Raw genomic sequence first — 18,354 nt, forward strand, 5'->3', positions numbered from 1 at the left:
CCTTAAACTGAATCAGTTCTTAGTGAGAGTGGAAATAAATCTTTGGGCGTTTCTGTTGATAAATTGAATCTCTGGAAGATAAGATCGTGAACAAAAGCTTTCTTCTATATACCTCAGCCCCAGGCATGAGAAAAAGAGCATCTTTCATTTGTAAGATAAACCCATAGCCCCATTTCTTGTTTCTTCTAACTTTATGTAAGAAAATGAGGAATAACATATTGTCCAGGGCAGGGATTATCCCCTGCAAATTGCCAGTTGTATTCAGTGCGGTAGCAAGCTTTTAAAATTGATGCTAGATATATAGGGGTATGTGTATGCTTGCATATGGAGCTAGGATTCAACAGTTAACAATGAAATTTTGCAGAGATATTCAGTATCTGAAAGCCAGAACATACATCAACATCTGGTTGCGTAGTCACCCCAAATTAAGCTTGTCAATAGCAATCAGCAAATGGATCTCTTCAGATATTTGGACCTGAAATTCATTTGAGACAGACTTCAGGGGGGAAAGAGTGGGAGGAAATGAGGATTTCTCTGAACTCATGTCAAATAGCAAATGAGAAGGTGCCCAGATTCCACCAGAAAAAAAACTACCTCTAGATACTTTTCACCTCCCATCCTTAATTCCCTTTCTGAGATCTCCCTGCATCACTCGGCCTGCAACTTTCCCTTCACTTATCAGGCTTCCAAAATTAATTTCATCTGAATTACAAGGTGATGTTTCCCAGAAAGGCAGATCTTGATGCATAAGGTAGCCTGAACAACACTGAATCGTGCAATCTCAGAAACATGCAAGCTATGATATTCCATCGTGAATCTCTATGGAAGCCAAAATTGGACTTAGTTAAAGGCGGGATAGGAAGATTATTGATGCCTTTGAACTTTGAACTTGGACCCAAGACTACTGAAAATACCATGGACAGCCAAGGAAACTAATTCCCCACCTTTGCTCTGGCTCAGTTTTAAATCTCCAGAACTGTTTCAATGAAGTTGCATTGCGAATAGAATAGAATAGAATAGAATAGAATAGAATAGAATAGAATAGAATAGAATAGAATAGAATAGAATAGAATAGAATAGAATAGAATAGAATAGAATAGAAAAACAGAGTTGGAAGGGACCTTGGAGGTCTTCTAGTCCAACCCCCTGCTTAGGCAGGAAACCCTACACCACTTCAGACAAATCGTTGTCCAACCTCTTCTTAAAAATTTCCAGTGTTGGAGCATTCACAACTTCTGGAGGCAAGTTGTTCCACTGATTAATTGTTCTCGCAGTCAGGAAATTTCTCCTTAGTTCTAAGTTGCTTCTCTCCTTGATGAGTTTCATCCCATTGCTTCTTGTCCTGCCCTCAAGTGCTTTGGAGAATAGCTTGACTCCCTCTTCTTTATTGCAGCCCCTGAAATATTGGAACACTGCTATCATGTCTCCCCTAGTCCTGCATGCCACCTGTGGCACCCGTGCCATAGGTTCGCAGCCCCTGAAATATTGGAACACTGCTATCATGTCTCCCCTAGTCCTTCTTTTCATCAAACTCTTTCTAGAGTCTCCACATCTTTTTTACATCGTGGCGACCAAAACTGGATGCAGTGTTCCAAGTGTGGCCTTACCAAGGCATTATAAAGTGGTATTAACACTTCATGTAATCTGGATTCTATCCCTCTGTTTATGCAGCCTAGAACTGTGTTGGCTTGTTTGGCAGCTGCTGCACACTGCTGGCTCGTATTTAAATGGTTGCCCAGTAGGACTCCAAGATCCCTCTCACAGTTACTACAATTGAGCAAGGTACCACATATACTATACCTAAATGTAGAACCTTACTTTTTTCACCATGGAATATCATTTTGTTAGCTAGCACCCAATGTTCAAGTCTGTCAAGATCCTTCTCTTAAGCCTATCTTCTGGAATGTTGGTTATTCCTGCCAGCTTGGTGTCATCTGCAAATTTGATGAGTTCCCCATCTATACCCTCGTCCAAGTCATTGATGAAGATGGTGAAGAGTACTGGGCCTAAAACAGAGCCTTGGGGTACTCCATTGCATACTTCCTCTGAGCACACAGAAAAACGGGTGATGAGAGTGAAATATTCTATAATTAATAGAATAATGACTCCAGGAACACAGAATGCCTTCACTGTTAGTCATTCTCTTCCAGCACTGCATCACAGTCTTCCTGCCCTTAGGCTAAAATATTCTTGCTTATTTAGGCAAATATATTTGTTTATCTATTTTTTTTAAAAAAAGATGAAGCTTTCTTAAACTGCCATTGCATTCTGCATTGTGTTGTATTCTGGTTGTGTTGCATTGTGCATTTTTCGGGAATATGGAGACATTTAACTTGGACTCAAACCCCACCCAAACCCCAAACCAATCCACGGTCTGAATGTGACCTCAACATTCTTCCACTTACTCACAGATAGGGGTGTGTTTCCCCCGATATCTGCACTTTTCAGAATTTGGGGATTACACAAAAGAAATGCTTGCGATACAGAGACAAATAAGGTGTTGAAAGCTTGGCAAGGCAGGAGCAACAAATGCCACAGAGAAGGGCTTTGTCCCTTAGCAGATTAAATTATCATCAGATTCTTTCTTGTTGCTTAAACACTGGCTTTCCGACCAGCAAATCAGCAGGATGTTTCTGAAAACTTACCCTTCATCACCAATTCTTGGAAAACCAGCTGATTTCTTGAGAAATGCAGTGTCTGCATTGTTTGGAAATGGGCTTTAGAGAGCGAGAAAGACATTTTTTTTAATTCCCTTTATGAATGGGAGGCTGCCAAGGAGGGAGGGGGAAGTGATATTTGAACAGCATGAGAACCATTCAAGGGGCAGACCATTGTCTGTCTGGAACATGGAGTGATAAAACTGCTAAACCCCGCAGGATGGAGAATTCCCATTTCACACTGTTCAAATTAAAACCCTTGATGAGTTTTTACACTGGGGAGAAGGGGAAATGTTGAACAACATAGCCTCTTTTCCCTGCCATAGCAGTAACTATGCTGGGAAGGGGAAAATGGGCTGAATTTCCAAATTCTGAACCAGAATTGCAATTGGAAGGGGACAGGTTGAATGCTTCCAAACTTCTTCCAAAGAGAGTTAGCCAATGAGTTCGGCAATCTCCAAACATAACTTTCTGCAATATTGATGTTAATAAATAGAAATGATGGGACGTGGTGGCTCAGTGGCTAAGATGCTGAGCTTGTCGATCGAAAGGTCAGCAGTTCAGCAGTTTGGATCCCTAGTGCCACATTATGGGGTGAGCTCCTGTTACTTGTCCCAGCTTCTGCCAACCTAAAAAGCACGTAAAAAATGCAAGTAGAAAAATAGGGACCACCTTTGGTGGGAAGGGAACAGCGTTCCGTGCACCTTTGGCGTTGAGTCACGCCGGCCACATGACCATGGAGACGTCTTCGGACAGCGCTGGCTCTTTGGCTTTGAAACGGAGATGAGCACCGCCCCCAAGAGTCGGGAATGACTAGCATGCATGTTTACCTTTACCTAAATACAAATAGCCCTTGATTTACGACCACAAACGACCACGACGGTTATTAAGTGAGTTGTCCTGAATTTTATTTTATGAAAGTTCATCCTTGTCAATCACCTTCAAAAGGTTCTTGGGACCTTCATTTCCAACAACAACAACAACAAAATGCTTACTACATATTTGTTACAGGAGAAAACTATCGTTTGAGTCTGCTCTGGAAATCCCTGAACTATTTTGTTGACTCAGCGCCATCCTTTCCTCTTCCAAGAAGTCTTAGTCCTGTTCTGACAACACCTGATTTCTGAGTATCAGGAAACTCATGGAAAGGAACCTTGACATAAAAACAACGGAAGGGAAGAGGGCATCTTTTAAGGAGGACTCCTAAGCAGACCGAGGCAGATGAATGTAATTTCTGATTTGGTCACTTAATCCAACTCAATTCATAGGCCGTGCTGGGACCGAGGGACTTGGCTGCTGCCTCTCCAACTCTAAAACATGTTCTGAGTTTTGTCTTAAAAAATATTTGCGAAGAAAAATGTCTGTTTCCTTGAATGGAATGGAATGCAATCCATTTTTGGAACCTGGGAGTTTCTTCTGAGAGCTGCTTGGGCTCCAAAATGGGATGGTGGTTTTCTTGGAAAATGTACAATTGACCAGCCCAGGAGAAAACTGAATCTGGATGAAGTCATCACCAAAATTCAGGAATGAGAATGAGGAAAAAGAAGGCATGGGAAACATGGTGATGGCATTATTCAAGAAGGAGAAGGAAGAAGAAGAGGAGGAGAAGACAGTTTGTTGAGCCAACATTGACACATCACTCTATCTTAGGTCAACCTTAGCAACCTCCAAGAAATAACAGGACATTTGAAAGTAGGGGGAGATATCACTTGTAGACCTCCTTCTCTCTGAGTTCTACAGATGTATGGTGGCTCCACAGTTCAACCCAGATAGAGGGTACCAAACAGGGGAAATTTGCATTAACAGAGGGATACGATCAAGATCAAGGGAGGTACTAATACCACGCTATAAAGCCCTAGTAAGACCACACCTAGAGTACTGCATTCAGTTCTGGTCACCACACTATAAAAAAGATGTTGAGACTCTAGAAAAAGTGCAGAGAAGAGCAACCAAGATGGTTAGGGGACTGGAGAATGATGAACCATTGCAGGAACTGGGCCTGGCTGGTCTAGTGAAGAGAAGAGAAGAGTAGGACCAGGGGAGACATGATCGCAGTCTTCCAATATTTGAGGGCTGCCACAGAAAGGAAGGGGGTCAAGCTGTTTTCCAAAGCACCCGAAGGCCAGACAAGGAATAATGGATGGAAACTGAACAAGGAGAGATTCAACCTAGAAATGTAGGGGAACTTTCTGACAGTGAAAACAATCAATCAATGGAACAGAAGTTGCCTTCAGAAGTTGTGGGAGCTTCATCCCTGGAGGCTTTCAAGAAGAGACTGGACTGCCCTCTGTCAGAAATGGTGTAGGGATCTCCTGCTTGAGCGGGGGCTGGAGGGGTTGGGCTAGATGTCCTATAAGGTCCCTTCCAACTCTGTTAATCTGTTATCTGTCCCTGAACATCACTGAAGTTTCAGGTTGTCTACAAAATACCATGGACCAGAAGGAGGCCATAGGGATCATCTTTAAAAAAAAGCTAACTGGAAAATGCATCAGGACTCAATGGCTGCGTTTAGGTGAAGCCAGACGGTCAAATCCAATTAAATGCAGCTCTATTTTTAAACTGTAATCAAGCCGTTAAAAAAGCTAACGGGAGGATTTATTAATTGAACTCTTTATCCGTAGGATGCAATATTACTTCTCCTGCAAGATTTCCCAAAAGAGGGAGAAAAAGGTCTCTTAATCTCAAATCAGTCGCCTTGCCTCGTTACATAATTCAAGGGAAGAGCTTAAGAAATTCAAAAGAAGGATTAAAGTGTTTTTTTTTTATGTTGAGAATGTGAGGAGTCACAGTAAGGCTGGGCACAGCCAAAGTGGGGCTTAGCATACAAATTAAGAGTCGAGTTGGCGCATCCATGATGCCCTCAGAAAGTGCCTTCTAACCACTTGCCAAATTGCAGAATCAGAGAAACCGGATTTATTATTATTATTATTATTCCTTCAGGGTAGTATTTTTTTTAACGTTTCCTGATCTGTACAGGAATTATATCAAGTTTTCAGGTTCAGGAATTGGCTGGCGAAAACTTCAATAATATAGATGTTGCTTCCAATATTTAGAATTCCTTCAAAGTTTTGAGAGCTATAAAATTTCTCCCATGTCATATGTCTGGACCATAAACTTGTTTTCCTTCTCCATGGATCTCCACTGTCTCCAAATCTATAGTTTGAGAATAGTTTTTGCCATATTCTTAAGAGACTGGATTTAATCTGCTTATTCTCAGAAGAACCATAGCATGGTGCCAGATCACAATGGTTTGAAATAGGTCGTCTGATCTTCAGACGGCCACAAACAAATCACTCCAGAGGTCTCACTCAAGGCCCAAATGACCAGACTCAAATTGTCCTACCTCATTTCATTTTTCATTTCATTTCATTCACCTCAGAGACATTAAATATACATAAAATATCTACAGACCCATCACATCCTGGACATAAACTGTTTCAACTCCTACCCTCAAAACGATGCTATAGAGCACTGCACACCAGAACAACTAGACACAAGGACAGTTTTTTCCCAAACGCCACCACTCTGCTAAACAAATAATTCCCTCAACACTGTCAAACTATTTACTAAGTCTGCACTACTATTAATCTTCTCATCGTTCCCATCACCCATCTCCTTCCACTTATGACTGTAATTTTGTTGCTTGTATCCTTACAATTTATATTGATATTGTTTCCTGATTGCTATTTGTACACTATGACTATCATTAAGTGTTATACCTTATGATTCTTGATGAATGTATCTTGTCTTTTTATGTACACTGAGAGCGTATGCACCAAGACAAATTCCTTGTGTGTCCAATCACACTTGGCCAATAAAAAATTCTATTCTATTCTATTCTATTCTATTCTATTCTATTCTATTCTATTCTATTCTATTCTATTCTATTCTACTCTACTCTACTCTACTCTACTCTATTCTATTCTATTAAGTGAAGATAGGAAAGGCTGGGAACAGTGAAGGAAAGAGAAGAAGGGGATGACCAGTGGCCAGATGGATGGACAGCAGTGATGGGTGGAAGATTTGAAGGACCAGGTTGGGGCAATGTGTCCTGGAGAAAATCAATTTATTAGGTTAAGAACTGACAGTGACTGTATGGCACAGACCAATCAATCAATTCTAGACCACATCTTGAGAACTCACAGCAAACTCACTAATGTATCCCCTACCTCCCAACACAATATCTAAGCTGCTTCCAGTATGAAGCATTGCTCTCATTCCACTATTTATTGATCAATAATCAAGACAGATGGCTTACAGCCCCAGATCTTGACATCAAAACAAACACAAGCTAGTGTTTTGTCAAGAACCTGAGTCAATATTAACTGTAGGGTTCAGATTTCTTTGGGAGAGTTTTTAACCTGATTGTCATTTTCATCACTTAGAGCTTGGCACAAGATGCCCTGAATTCCATCACATTAATAGTAAAAATGAGATTGACTGTTTTTGCAAATAAAAGCCGGGCCTTTTTGCATGCTTTTATTAAGCATTTCAGCTCTTTCTGGTAATAAAGCGTGGAATTTCTCAGACGGAGAGAACAAAACCTGCCATGTTCTCTTGCAGAAGCAAAGGCTGAAACAGGGAGAGGTTAAAATTACCAACTAATGGCCTGCGTGATTAAAGGTTCTGGGGGACAAAAGGGAGTTGAAGAAAACTGATCTTTTAATCATGTTGGCAATTTCTGAAGAAGCGAGATAAGGGGAAAACGGTGAATAAAATTTGAGAATACACAAGCTGGGTTTTTAACTGTTCTTCTCCCCAGAAACTCAGGAAACTGTCTTTAATTGACCTCTGTCTCTAACCCAATATTATAAATTTGTTGGCAGAAGTTCTCCAATTATTTGTTACAGGAAGAAGGCACCAAAAGAAATCCATGTTCGCAGTTTAGAAACATCCCTGTTTCCCACATAACCCAAATCTGATTTAGATTAAGAGAGCTGATATGAATTAAGAAATCTCAAAGAAATCTGATATGAATTAAGAATCTCACTGGATCAAATCAACACAGTCCACGCTAAATATTTTGGGATAAAACACAGTTCAAAATGCATGTTGGCTGCAGGAGGTATTTGTACGCTCTCACACAAACCAGAAATACAACTCCTGTTGCTTTTTTCCCAAATACATTCTTCACCCAGCAAAAATAACTTTAGCTTACACATCAATCATATGCACTTGAGTCATTTTTCTGCACAAGCGATGGGACCCTGTAGCACTCGGAACAAGTGGTGAAGCTTGGTTTGGTTCCCTATTTTTCAGCTTTATTGCTAAAAAAAAAAAAACACCCAGGGGGTCAAGAATGGAATCTGTTGGCTGAGTAGATCAACAATAAAGTTAAGGTCCCAATGAGGATTTGCTCAAAACTTTGGTGACACCCTAAGTGGCCTGCGAATTTCAGTTTTTGTTCAGCAAATGAATAGAGGATGGAGGAAGATGGTTCTGACCTAGAGCCTAGTTAGGCTTTGGTCAGATCCAAACTGAAAGAGTTTGATAGGACAAAGTATTAGAGATGACCCTTTGTTGGGCAATTTGATATCTTTGTCCTTTCAGAATAACAGAATAACAAGTTGGAAGGGACCTTGGAGGTCCTCTAGTCCAATCCCCCCCCAAGCAGGAGACCCTACACCATTTCTGACAGATGTCAGTCCAGTCTCTTCTTGAAAGATTCCAGGCATGAAGCTCCCACAACTTCCGAAGGCAACTTCTGTTCCATGGGTTGATTGTTCTCACTGTCAGAATTTTTTTCCCTTATTTCTAGGTTGAATCTCTCCTTGATCAGTTTCCATCCATTCTTCCTTGTCTGGCCTTCAGGTGCTTTGGAAAATAGCTTGACCCCCTTCCTCCTCTCTGTGGCAGCCCCTCAAATATTGGAAGACTGTGATCATGTCTCCCCTGGTCCTTCTAGTCCAACATCCTGTTCAAGCAGAAAACCCTACCCCATTTTCCTCCACTGCTCCTTGACTTTGAGAGGTCCTACACAGCCAGTTCCCAGTTCCTCCATTTTTCCAGGTTCTAAGACCCTTTATTTAACTTTTGCATGCATGCGACATCCTACAGCAAACCAATACCCTTCTGACTTTACATGCATATACATGAGAGCCGGCTGATCAAAATGTACGAAGGAGGTGAGCAGCAGGTCCACCGTGGCCAAAAAAGAAACCCGAAACTCGCTGATGTTTTCCAACTAAACAATCAATCAAAGATCTTCTCCCCAAGGACAAATACACTATTTTGTTGGAATGTGCTCCTTTGTGCACTCGCTTGCTCCTTGTAACTACAGATTTCTGTTCAAAGGTTTCCTTCTGCTTTTATTCATCTCTTCTTTCAAGGTGACATTTCAAGGGAAATATTTCAAAACGGGGAAGGAAGACGGGGATAAACATGACAAAGTGTTAAGCAGATGTCGGCTGCAAGAGTTAACCGCGATGCGACGTAGGCTCCCACCCAAGACAGAAATATAACTCTAGGCTTTTTCCAAACGCATTCTTTACACAGCAAGAAATAACTTTTAGCTTGCACATTAATCAAATTTGTGGGCTTTTTCCCACCATCATTTTAATGCCGGCTCCTTAGCATGTGCTAAGCAAATAATTCTTCCAAATACCGAACTTCCCTCATGCCTCAATAGGACTCAACCAAAAATATTAATAGCTTTTCACACCATTCTTTTCCTTGGCTGTTTTTTTTTTTCTTTTCTTTCAACAGCAGTATCCCCCAAAAATAATAATAATAATTTCTGCATTTAAAAGTAGATATTCTGTTTATCTGCAGCACAAACTACAGTACAGTATGCTACAAAGAGAGTTTGGTTAAGTAGTGGTTAAAGGCACCTAGCTGTAAACCAGGAGATGGGGAGTTCTAGTTCTTCCTGAGGCACAAATCCAGCAGAGTGCCTTTGGGCCAGCAACTGTCTCATATTTATTTCTTCGATAAAAGCATCCCACTTTTACAACATTTTACAAATAACTCAAGGCGGTGAACATATCCAACGCACCTTTCTCCTTCGGTTTTTGCCACAACTGTGAGGTGGGCTGGGCTGAGAGAGAGAGAGAGGAAGACTGGCCCAAAGTCACCCAGCCGGCTCTCACGCCTAAGGTGGGATTTGAACTCACAAAAGAAATCTGTGTACACTGGAGCGGTGGGATTTTCCTGGTTCTTTCATTTGAGCAGCCTTGTAGGGGTGACTATGAGGCGTCCATCGTTTCTCAGGAAGCTGTGGCTCTGCCGCTGTGTGTTTGGGGGTGATGGTTCTTGGAATCCTTATTAGTCTGAAAAGCAGCCCGTTCAGTAAGGACGCTATGTTATCCTTTAGGAATGCTAATCTGCTCTTCAGAAGTGGTTGTCTTCAGTTGAGTGGGACATGTGCTTAGATGCAACCCGAGAACCAGAATGGCGGAATGTCTACCTCATGGAACTGGATAATGCCTGTTCTAGCTCTGTTGTCTAGCCTCTCCCCCCACCATTATTCCTTCCAGATGTGAGGGATTTTATCACCCCGAATCCCCAGCCAGCATCAAGGAGGTTGGGCAAGGCAACTTGGAGATCTTCAACCACAATTTCTGCTCCACCAAGCCATCAATCCATGTCCCTCCCTTATCTTGCACTCTGACGGTCTTTATCAAAACCAGTGTTGTTTTAAATAATGGCAGCCCTGCTACGCTGAATCTCAAGGAGGGAGATTTATTAGCCAGATCAGAATCCAGCACGTAAAGTGAGACATTTTCTGCCAAGCCGGGTCAATTTCTTCTCTCTCCCAAGCTATGTTGTGCTGTTGAATAGTTCCAGATCTAGGAGGAGGCCCCTGTTGTGGGCCACCGGCAGCCTGCGGACCTGGCAGCAAAGTCAGACAGTGAGGAGGTTGGGGAGGAACATGGGCCAGTCCTGGAGTCTGGGGAAGGCTCGGATGAGGGCTCTGCGTCGGAGGCAGAGAGGGGGCCAGGGCCATCTGGGAGTGATGTGCTGCCTCTGGAGCCTCCAGAATTGGACATCAGCGAGGCCGAGGAACAGGAGGAGCCTGTTCCCAGTGTGCGCATGCGTAGAGCTGCCAGAAGGCAGGAACAATTAAAACAAAAGGGACGACTCAGAAGTAAGGCTTGGAGATGATTGGCCCGTCCCATAAGACATAAAGGAGGAGCAAAGGCACGTGAGTCTTTGCAGGAAGCAACTTTGTTCGTTCTGGTTGGTTTAAATTCTGAAGCTCCGTTTTGACTCTGTGCTCCGTGTGGCCTTGCAAGGCTAATTGCCAATTAGGTCTTTGGCAGCGTGTCAAAGGAGATAAAGAAAGCCTAGGTCAGAGCCCCGAACTATTGAAGGCAAGGCCCCAAGGATGTGGGCCAAAGCTCAGAAATCTTGTACCAACTCCAAGAAAGGGACTCTGAACTCATCCCATTTTTTTTTATTTATTTTTTTGCACAACAGACGATGCAAAATCTCTCCCTTGCATCTTTGACCAAATCTCACGAGCAGTTGTGCTTTTGACAGGAGTCTCAGGTCCCAAAGGGAGAGGCAACCCACAATTGTATTCTTCAGACAGATCCTCCTCCACACAAACAGAAATATGCATCCACGTACAGACAGACAGATGGGTAAAGGTTCTTTCTAAAGGTTGCAGCTAGACAATTCAAAACATTCCCAAAAGTAAGATGCCTAAATCTCAGCTTTTTTTAAAAAAATATATATGCATATTTATTTTATTTTTATTTTTGACAGATGAGGAAAGATTTAACCCTGGGTGAAAAAGAAGAACCCTTGGTGATAATTTTATGGTCTGTTTCAGTTTAATGAAGCATTGATCGGATAGCTTAAATGATGTCGTCTCAGGTGCTGAACAATCAACCCCTTGCTTTTGGACAACAAAATGTGTTGGCTGAGTTACCAGATGGAGGCAAACATCTAAATGAGACACGAGTTTGTTTATACCACCTTTGGTGGAGATGAACACACTTTGAACACACCATCCAAAAGTAGCAATGCAAACATATGAAGAACGGTTGCAGGAACTGGGTATGTCTCGTTTAATGAAAAGAAGGACTAGGGGAGACATGATAGCAGTGTTCCAATATCTCAGGGGCTGCCCCAAAGAAGAGGGAGTCAAGCTATTCTCCAAAGCACCTGAAGGCAGGAGAAGAAGGAACGGATGGAAACTAATCAAGGAGAGAAGCAACTTAGAACTAAGGAGAAATGTCCTGACAGAACAATTAACCAGTGGAACAGCTTGCCTCCAGAAGTTGTGAATGCTTCAACACTGGAAATTTTAAAGAAGAGATTGGACAACCATTTGTCTGAAACGGTATAGGGTTTCCTGTCTGACCAGGGGGTTGGACTAGAAGACCTCCAAGGTCCCTTCCAACCCTGTTGCTCTATTCTATTTTCTATTCTAAATTTAGCATTAGTGGGAGACTGCGGTTATTAGTTTTGCAGCTGATTTCTGATACTGTTCCTTTTTAGGAGTTGCCTTGAATTGAATGTACCGTGCCATTTTCATGGGGCAGAAAAATAGCAACATTCTTGTTCTAAAAAAGAATCGCACTCCTTGGCATGCCTGGGAAGGAAACCCACATGCCGTTTCCCAGGGTTTGTTCAGTCCCTAGAGTTTCACAGCTTGGCTAGTACCAAGGTTTGGTAGATGTATTTGAAGACCTGTCTGCACCAGATCAATCTCCCAGTGTTGCTGCTCCGTCCTGCTGACTACCAGGCATTTTGCTTACATCAGAAGCAAAGCGTATTTCCTCTTTTCACATATGGATGTCTAGGGAGCAATGAGGTCCCGTCTATATTACAGACGAAGTAGATGAAAACGGGAGCAGTAGAGCAACTTAGGGGGAGTGATGCAAAGAGGGAAACTTTGGAATTCAACCATACTATCACAAAAGTCACTTCAGAAAACTTTCTTACAAAAGAAGGAGGAGGAGGAGGAGGAGGAGAAGTAGAAGAAGAAGAGGAGGAAGAGGAAGAGGAGGAGGAGGAAGAGGAAGAAGGAGGAGGAGGAGGAGGAGGAGGAGGAGAAGAGGAGGAAGAGGAAGAGGAGGAGGAAGAAGGAAGAAGAGGAGGAAGAGAAAGAGGAGGAGGAGGAGGAGGAAGGAGAAGAGGAAGGAGGAGGAGAAGTAGAAGAAGAAGAGGAGGAAGAGGAAGAGGAAGAGGAGGAGGAAGAAGGAAGAGGAGGAGGAGGAGGAGGAGGAGGAAGAGGAGGAGGAGGAGGAGGAGGAGGAGGAGGAGGAGGAGGAGGAGGAGGAGGGGGAGGAGAAGGTGTGACCAAAGGGAACCGATTGCACAGATCAATTTTCAGGTCCTCCACTTCTAGATCATCTCATGTATTAACTCACACATCACTTTGGGCATCACCTAATACTCTTTACATGGCCTATTATTGTTTTTCAGCATTCCCGCAATGGTTCAATTTCCACCAGTAAGTGATCTCATGAGCTTTCTTTTGACTGATATCCTTTCTAGGAAGAAACAATCTTCCTGCACGATCTTCCTAGACGGTTTCATTCAACAAACAATGTTCCAAACAACACACTTCTCAAACCAACATGGGCTGACTCTTTTCTTTTCTTTCTTTTTTCTTTTTTCTTTTTTCTTTTGCTTTTATGCCTCCTCCTCCAGAAACATTATTCTCAATCTGGTTTCTTCCAAATCACTTGGGACCTACTGCACCCAGGAATCCTAAATTCTGGCATCTGCAGTACTAACAGATCACCCAACTAGAAGAAGACTTTTTTGGGGAGAGATGGACTACTTACCCAAGTAATTGTTGCTCTTGGACATCTCTGTGATGTTGATTTTGGTGGCCCCTTCTGGAATTTCTACTATTTTGTGGTAGCCAAGGTTGGTCAGGCTGTGCTTGAAGACTCCTGAGATCACCCTGCAGGCTGTGTTGTCCCCTCCACAGATTCCACATTTGTCCACCACCTTATCGGAACCCAGGTAGTCATCGCAGCCAATACTCTGTCACGGAAAAGAAACAGAGACTCAAGAGGTCAATATATGGAATGCATCAGAACTAGTTTCAAGAGAGCAGAGTAAAACTCAGTTTATTTATTTATTTATTTATTTATTTATTTATTTATTTATTTATTTATTATTCATATTTCTATGCTGCCCACTCTCTGAGGACTCTGGGCAGCTTACAACAATCGACAGTATACTAAATAGCCTATTGCCCCCAACAATCTGGGTCCTCATTTTACCCACCTCGGAAGGATGGAAGGCTGAGTCAACCTTGAGCCGGTGAGATTTGATCTGCTGATCTGCTGAACTAGCAGTCAGCTGAAGTAGCTGCAGTACTGCACCCTAACCACAGCGCCACCTCAGCTCTTTTTGCAATAACCTTCCCCCAGGAGTGGGGAGGGAATGGGGATTTTGCAATATCCTTCCCTTGGAGTGGGGTGGGAATGGAGATTTTGCAGTATCCTTCCCCTGCCATGCCCACCAAGCCACGCCCACCAAGCCACGCCCACAGAACCGGTAGTAAAAAAATTTGGATTTCACCACTGAAGTCAAGTCAAGTCAAGTCGCCAAGTCATCAAGTCTAGTGTAGTCTAGTTTACTAGTGTAACACAATGCAACACAACACAACGCAATGGTACTTTTGTTCATGATTCCTTTGCTTGAAAGTTCTTTAGAAAGTCTTTCCTGATGGAATCCAATGAAATGACAACTGGCCCAATTTACTCCCCAAACCAAGCCAGACTTTGTTCACTCCCCCTTCTCTAAGCAATGGAATTCACTAAGTTGTCATCACTTCCTTTGAAAGTAGCTTCTGGGTTCTACTGAAAAAATAATAAATACTGGTATGACAATCATTCAGCTAGACGTTGATACACAGTAGAAACTCTTTATTCTGCTGCCTTGCTAGAGGAGCTTTCTCTTCCAAAGGCCCGAAGTAGGTATTTATAACTCTGATGAGTTATGGCAGTTTGGGCCAGACACCTGTAATTGGTCCAAAACTGAATATCGCTGGACTTGGGCCTTTGGCCAAAACAATTTTAGGGGTGAAAAATAAAGCAATTTTTTCTGGCAGGTTGATTTTTTTCTCTCTCTCTCTTTGTCGGTGTGTGTTGACTTTCAAGGCAGCTGCTCCAAGCAGCTCAGCACTTAGGAATGTTTCTGAGAATGGAGAAAAAGTTCAGCCCACAGCACAATGGAGAAGCCGAGTTCGTGATGGATGACAGAGTGGGTTGCCTGTTTTCCTCCATTTTTCACAGGGATATATTGTGAGCAGATGATATGAATGGGGCAGGGCAGGAAGAAGGCAGCAGGGGGGAAGGATGCAGCCCAAGATGGAGCGAGGTTAAAGGAGACGATTTTCCATCAAGAATTTGGGAGAGATTAAAGCCCCTCTCTCTCTCTTCTTTTTTCTTTTGCAAGGCATTATCTCTCAAGCTGGATCTTCTCTTCCAGCTGGGAGAAGAGTTCAAAGGAATCTATTGCATCACTTTCTTTCCAAACAAAAGACTCCTCTTTCGCATTAGTACATTCTTGGAATCTAAAAATAATAGAATATCAGAGTTGGAAGGGACCTTGGAGAAGAGAAGAGGAAAGGAGAGGAGGGAAGGGAAGGGAAGGGAAGGGAAGGGAAGGAAAGGGAAGGGAAGGGAAGGGAAGGGAAGGGAAGGGAAGGGAAGGGAAGGGAAGGGAAGAGAAGAGAAGAGAAGAGAAGAGAAGAGAAGAGAAGAGAAGAGAAGAGAAGAGAAGAGAAGAGAAGAGAAAAGAAGAACAGAGTTGGAAGGGACCTTGGAGGTCTTCTAGTCCAACCCCCTGCTTAGGCAGGAAACCCTTCAGACAAATGGTTATCCAACATCTTCTTCAAGTTATGCAGGTTCAATTAATGCTGGTTTAAACTTCTTCTGTCTTTCTGTTTTTCTGTTCCACAGACCCTTGTGTCATGTTTATATTGAATTTTGAAAGAAGGGGCTCCAGGAGGCCAAACAAAATGAGAAATGAGCGAGTTGAGGTTGAAGATTGGCTCAACTTTCGCTAATTAATCTGAAAAGAAATATAATAATAACACCAGCTCTTTCGGGGGACTTTTTGTATTTGCTCATTCAAGTGATTCAGGAGAAACTCTGGGAATCCTTGGAAACTCATTAGGAACTTCCGAGTGAGACTAGCAGTTGTGAACGAGCTGTCTCCCCAATCAACGAGGGGGCTATTTACCCTCCGCGAAGTACATGGATGGATAAAAAATTAATCCCCCCAAATTTGTGCACCAAGATGCCCGTTCTGGGCCTCCCCTAGTAAAAATGAAAATTCAGAATGAAAGTCCAGACCAAGAAGAGAAAGAATAAAGAATAACTTTCACTTATAGGATTATGTTGGATAGAGACACAGATCTGAATACAGAATAACAGAGTTGGAAGGGACCTTGGAGGTCTTCTAGTCCAACCCCCTGCTTAGGCAGGAAACCCTACACCACTTCAGACAAATGATTGTTCAATCTTTTCTTAAAAACTTCCAGTGTTGGAGCATGCACAACTTCTGGAGGCAAGTCGTTCTATTGATTAATTGTTCTCACTGTCAGGACATTTCTCCTTCATTCTAAATTGCTTCTCTCCTTGATTAGTTTCCATCCTTTGCTTCTTGCCCTGCCTTCTGGTGCTTTGGAGAATAGCTTGACTCCCTCTTCTTTGTGGCAACCCCTGAGATATTGGAAGGCTGCTATCATGTCACCCGCTAGTCCTTCTCTTCATCATCATTTCAGTTCAGAAACCACGTGGGCAGGAGAAAATGGGATTCAGAGAAGGATCACATCTGGAGGACAAGAAAAATGGCTTTTGGGCTTCCTCCCCCCTTATTCCTGGGTATTAAATCACTCTTAGAAAAGCCAAGTTGCAGACAGTTACACAAAGAGCAAAAATGCCCTTCCACTGAGTTCAAAAACATGACTTGCATAACTCAGAATATTTGATCTCCTCATTTCCTATGGAGCCTCCACGGCTGGCATTTTGCACAGATCCCACGACAGATAAGACGCATTGTGGTGTTCTTTAGAGCAAAGATGACCATTTCCAGCCTCTAAATGGGAACCAGAAAATTTTTTAACCACAACGGCAAAGAACATATTGCTGCATGCTGGTGAACAGCAAAGGCCCACTGGCTTCGTAACCCTAGCGTAAGCCACAATTGAACGACGGTTTGTGGCTTTGTGGTTGGAGGTTTTTACGATGGTTGTGAGCTGCCCCGAGTTGCGTTATAAGGTGGGCAGCCCGACAAATCTTTTCAACAAATAAATGAACCACAGAAAAAGTAAGCCAAAAATAATGATGACCAAATACATTGTGTTTATTAGGCCATTATACCCTTAAACTAATCCAGATTTAGGACAAATTGACAGTGGACTGTAAAACTCAGTGAATGGATGATTTTGCGGTGCCAAAACTTCATTGGGTGGAACATAAGAAAGATACAACTCCTCCGGACTCTTTACACTGCAAAGCATAAATAATCTGCAGTGAATTATCTGGAATTGCACTTTTTTTTTTCTCCCCCTGACCAACACATCTTCCTGGAACAAAGCAAGGGCTACAAAGTCAAACATGTTTTGCCAAAAAAACCCAGCACACATCAGACATCGGTTGGTCTGTTTGTTGGCTGTGAGCTACGTTCCCACAAACCCGTTTTAAGAGATGCATGAACTCCTCTCCCGGGACAGCTGTATTTCAATTCTTCAAAGAAGCACGGAGGCTCACCCAAAGTTTTGGGAAAGACACAGCTTTTTGTGTGTATGTGTGTTGCGATTCGTCCGAGCTCCTGCCTTTTTTAGCTTTTGCTTTAAATCTCCTTGCCCATCTCTTCCAGAATCCTAGCAGCAACCTCCATCCAGGCTTCCGATAGAAGAGGAGAGGGCTGGAGCCGGAAGAGTTATGCGCTGGGGATTTTGGAGTAGGCAACTGGCCATCTGATGCCCTTTTCCAGAAGACTTTTCACACGGAAGTCTCCTGCTGACTTCCATCCTCAGGCTCCAAATTAGCCCTTCAACCATTGTCCTTTTGAATGCTGCAGGAGAAGAGAGGAAGTGATGGTCCCCATCAACTGCCATGGAGGTGATTCATAGAAACACAGAGTCAGAGGAACGAAGACATGTCATGCTGGGCACAGTGGAAAAAGCCCTTTCAAGAGAGACCCACAAGACGTCGTGGAGGACATCCCAGCCATAAACTTTGGAGGGCCCTGACATTTTTGTCCAAAGCTTTTTCTGAGGGATCCTTGGCCACTCCGTTCCCACACCGTGATCTCACACAATTGTTGTTCTGCTTTCCCAGAAGAGGGGCAGAGCTGCATAGGCCTTGCTTTCAAGATTTCACCATTGGTAAAATACAAGGTATCCTTGATTTAAGACCACAATTGGGCCAGGAACAACTTCTTCTTTTTTCTCCCCAATTTATTTATTTATTTTCATACAATAAGTGCTTACTGAACAGCGTACTATCTGGGTCAATTTGCTTCCATAATAATACTTTTTCAGTTCCTAGTTACTACCTCTGTTATCCAACCACTTGATAAAACAAGCCCCAAGTTCGAAAATATTCTGTGTCTTCTTTTTCTTTTATCTTCAGCATTAATCGGTCCATTTGTGCAGAGTCTAGTATTTTTTTAAAAAGAGGAGAAGAGGGGCAGAGTTACACAGACCTTGCTTTTAAGATTTCACCATGGGTAAAATACAAGGAATGGTTGGCTTACGACCACAATTGGGCCG

General features: G+C 42.8%; 1 protein-coding gene across 4 annotated transcripts in view; it reads right to left on the reverse strand.

Annotated features, from left to right (window-relative positions):
- THSD4 (thrombospondin type 1 domain containing 4) overlaps positions 1 to 18,354 on the reverse strand; it is a 151,438-nt gene that overhangs the window by 33,982 nt on the left and 99,102 nt on the right. For all 4 annotated transcript variants that reach the window (XM_034409438.3, XM_034409439.3, XM_034409440.3 and 1 more), the window contains one exon: positions 13,400 to 13,604. In XM_034409438.3, coding sequence (XP_034265329.2) covers positions 13,400 to 13,604 — 205 coding nt within the window. The remainder of the gene's footprint in view (positions 1 to 13,399; positions 13,605 to 18,354) is intronic.

The sequence above is a fragment of the Pantherophis guttatus genome, chromosome 13 (genome assembly GCF_059756535.1).
Source record: "Pantherophis guttatus breed Tessera chromosome 13, ASM5975653v1, whole genome shotgun sequence".
NCBI classification, from domain to species: domain Eukaryota; kingdom Metazoa; phylum Chordata; class Lepidosauria; order Squamata; family Colubridae; genus Pantherophis; species Pantherophis guttatus.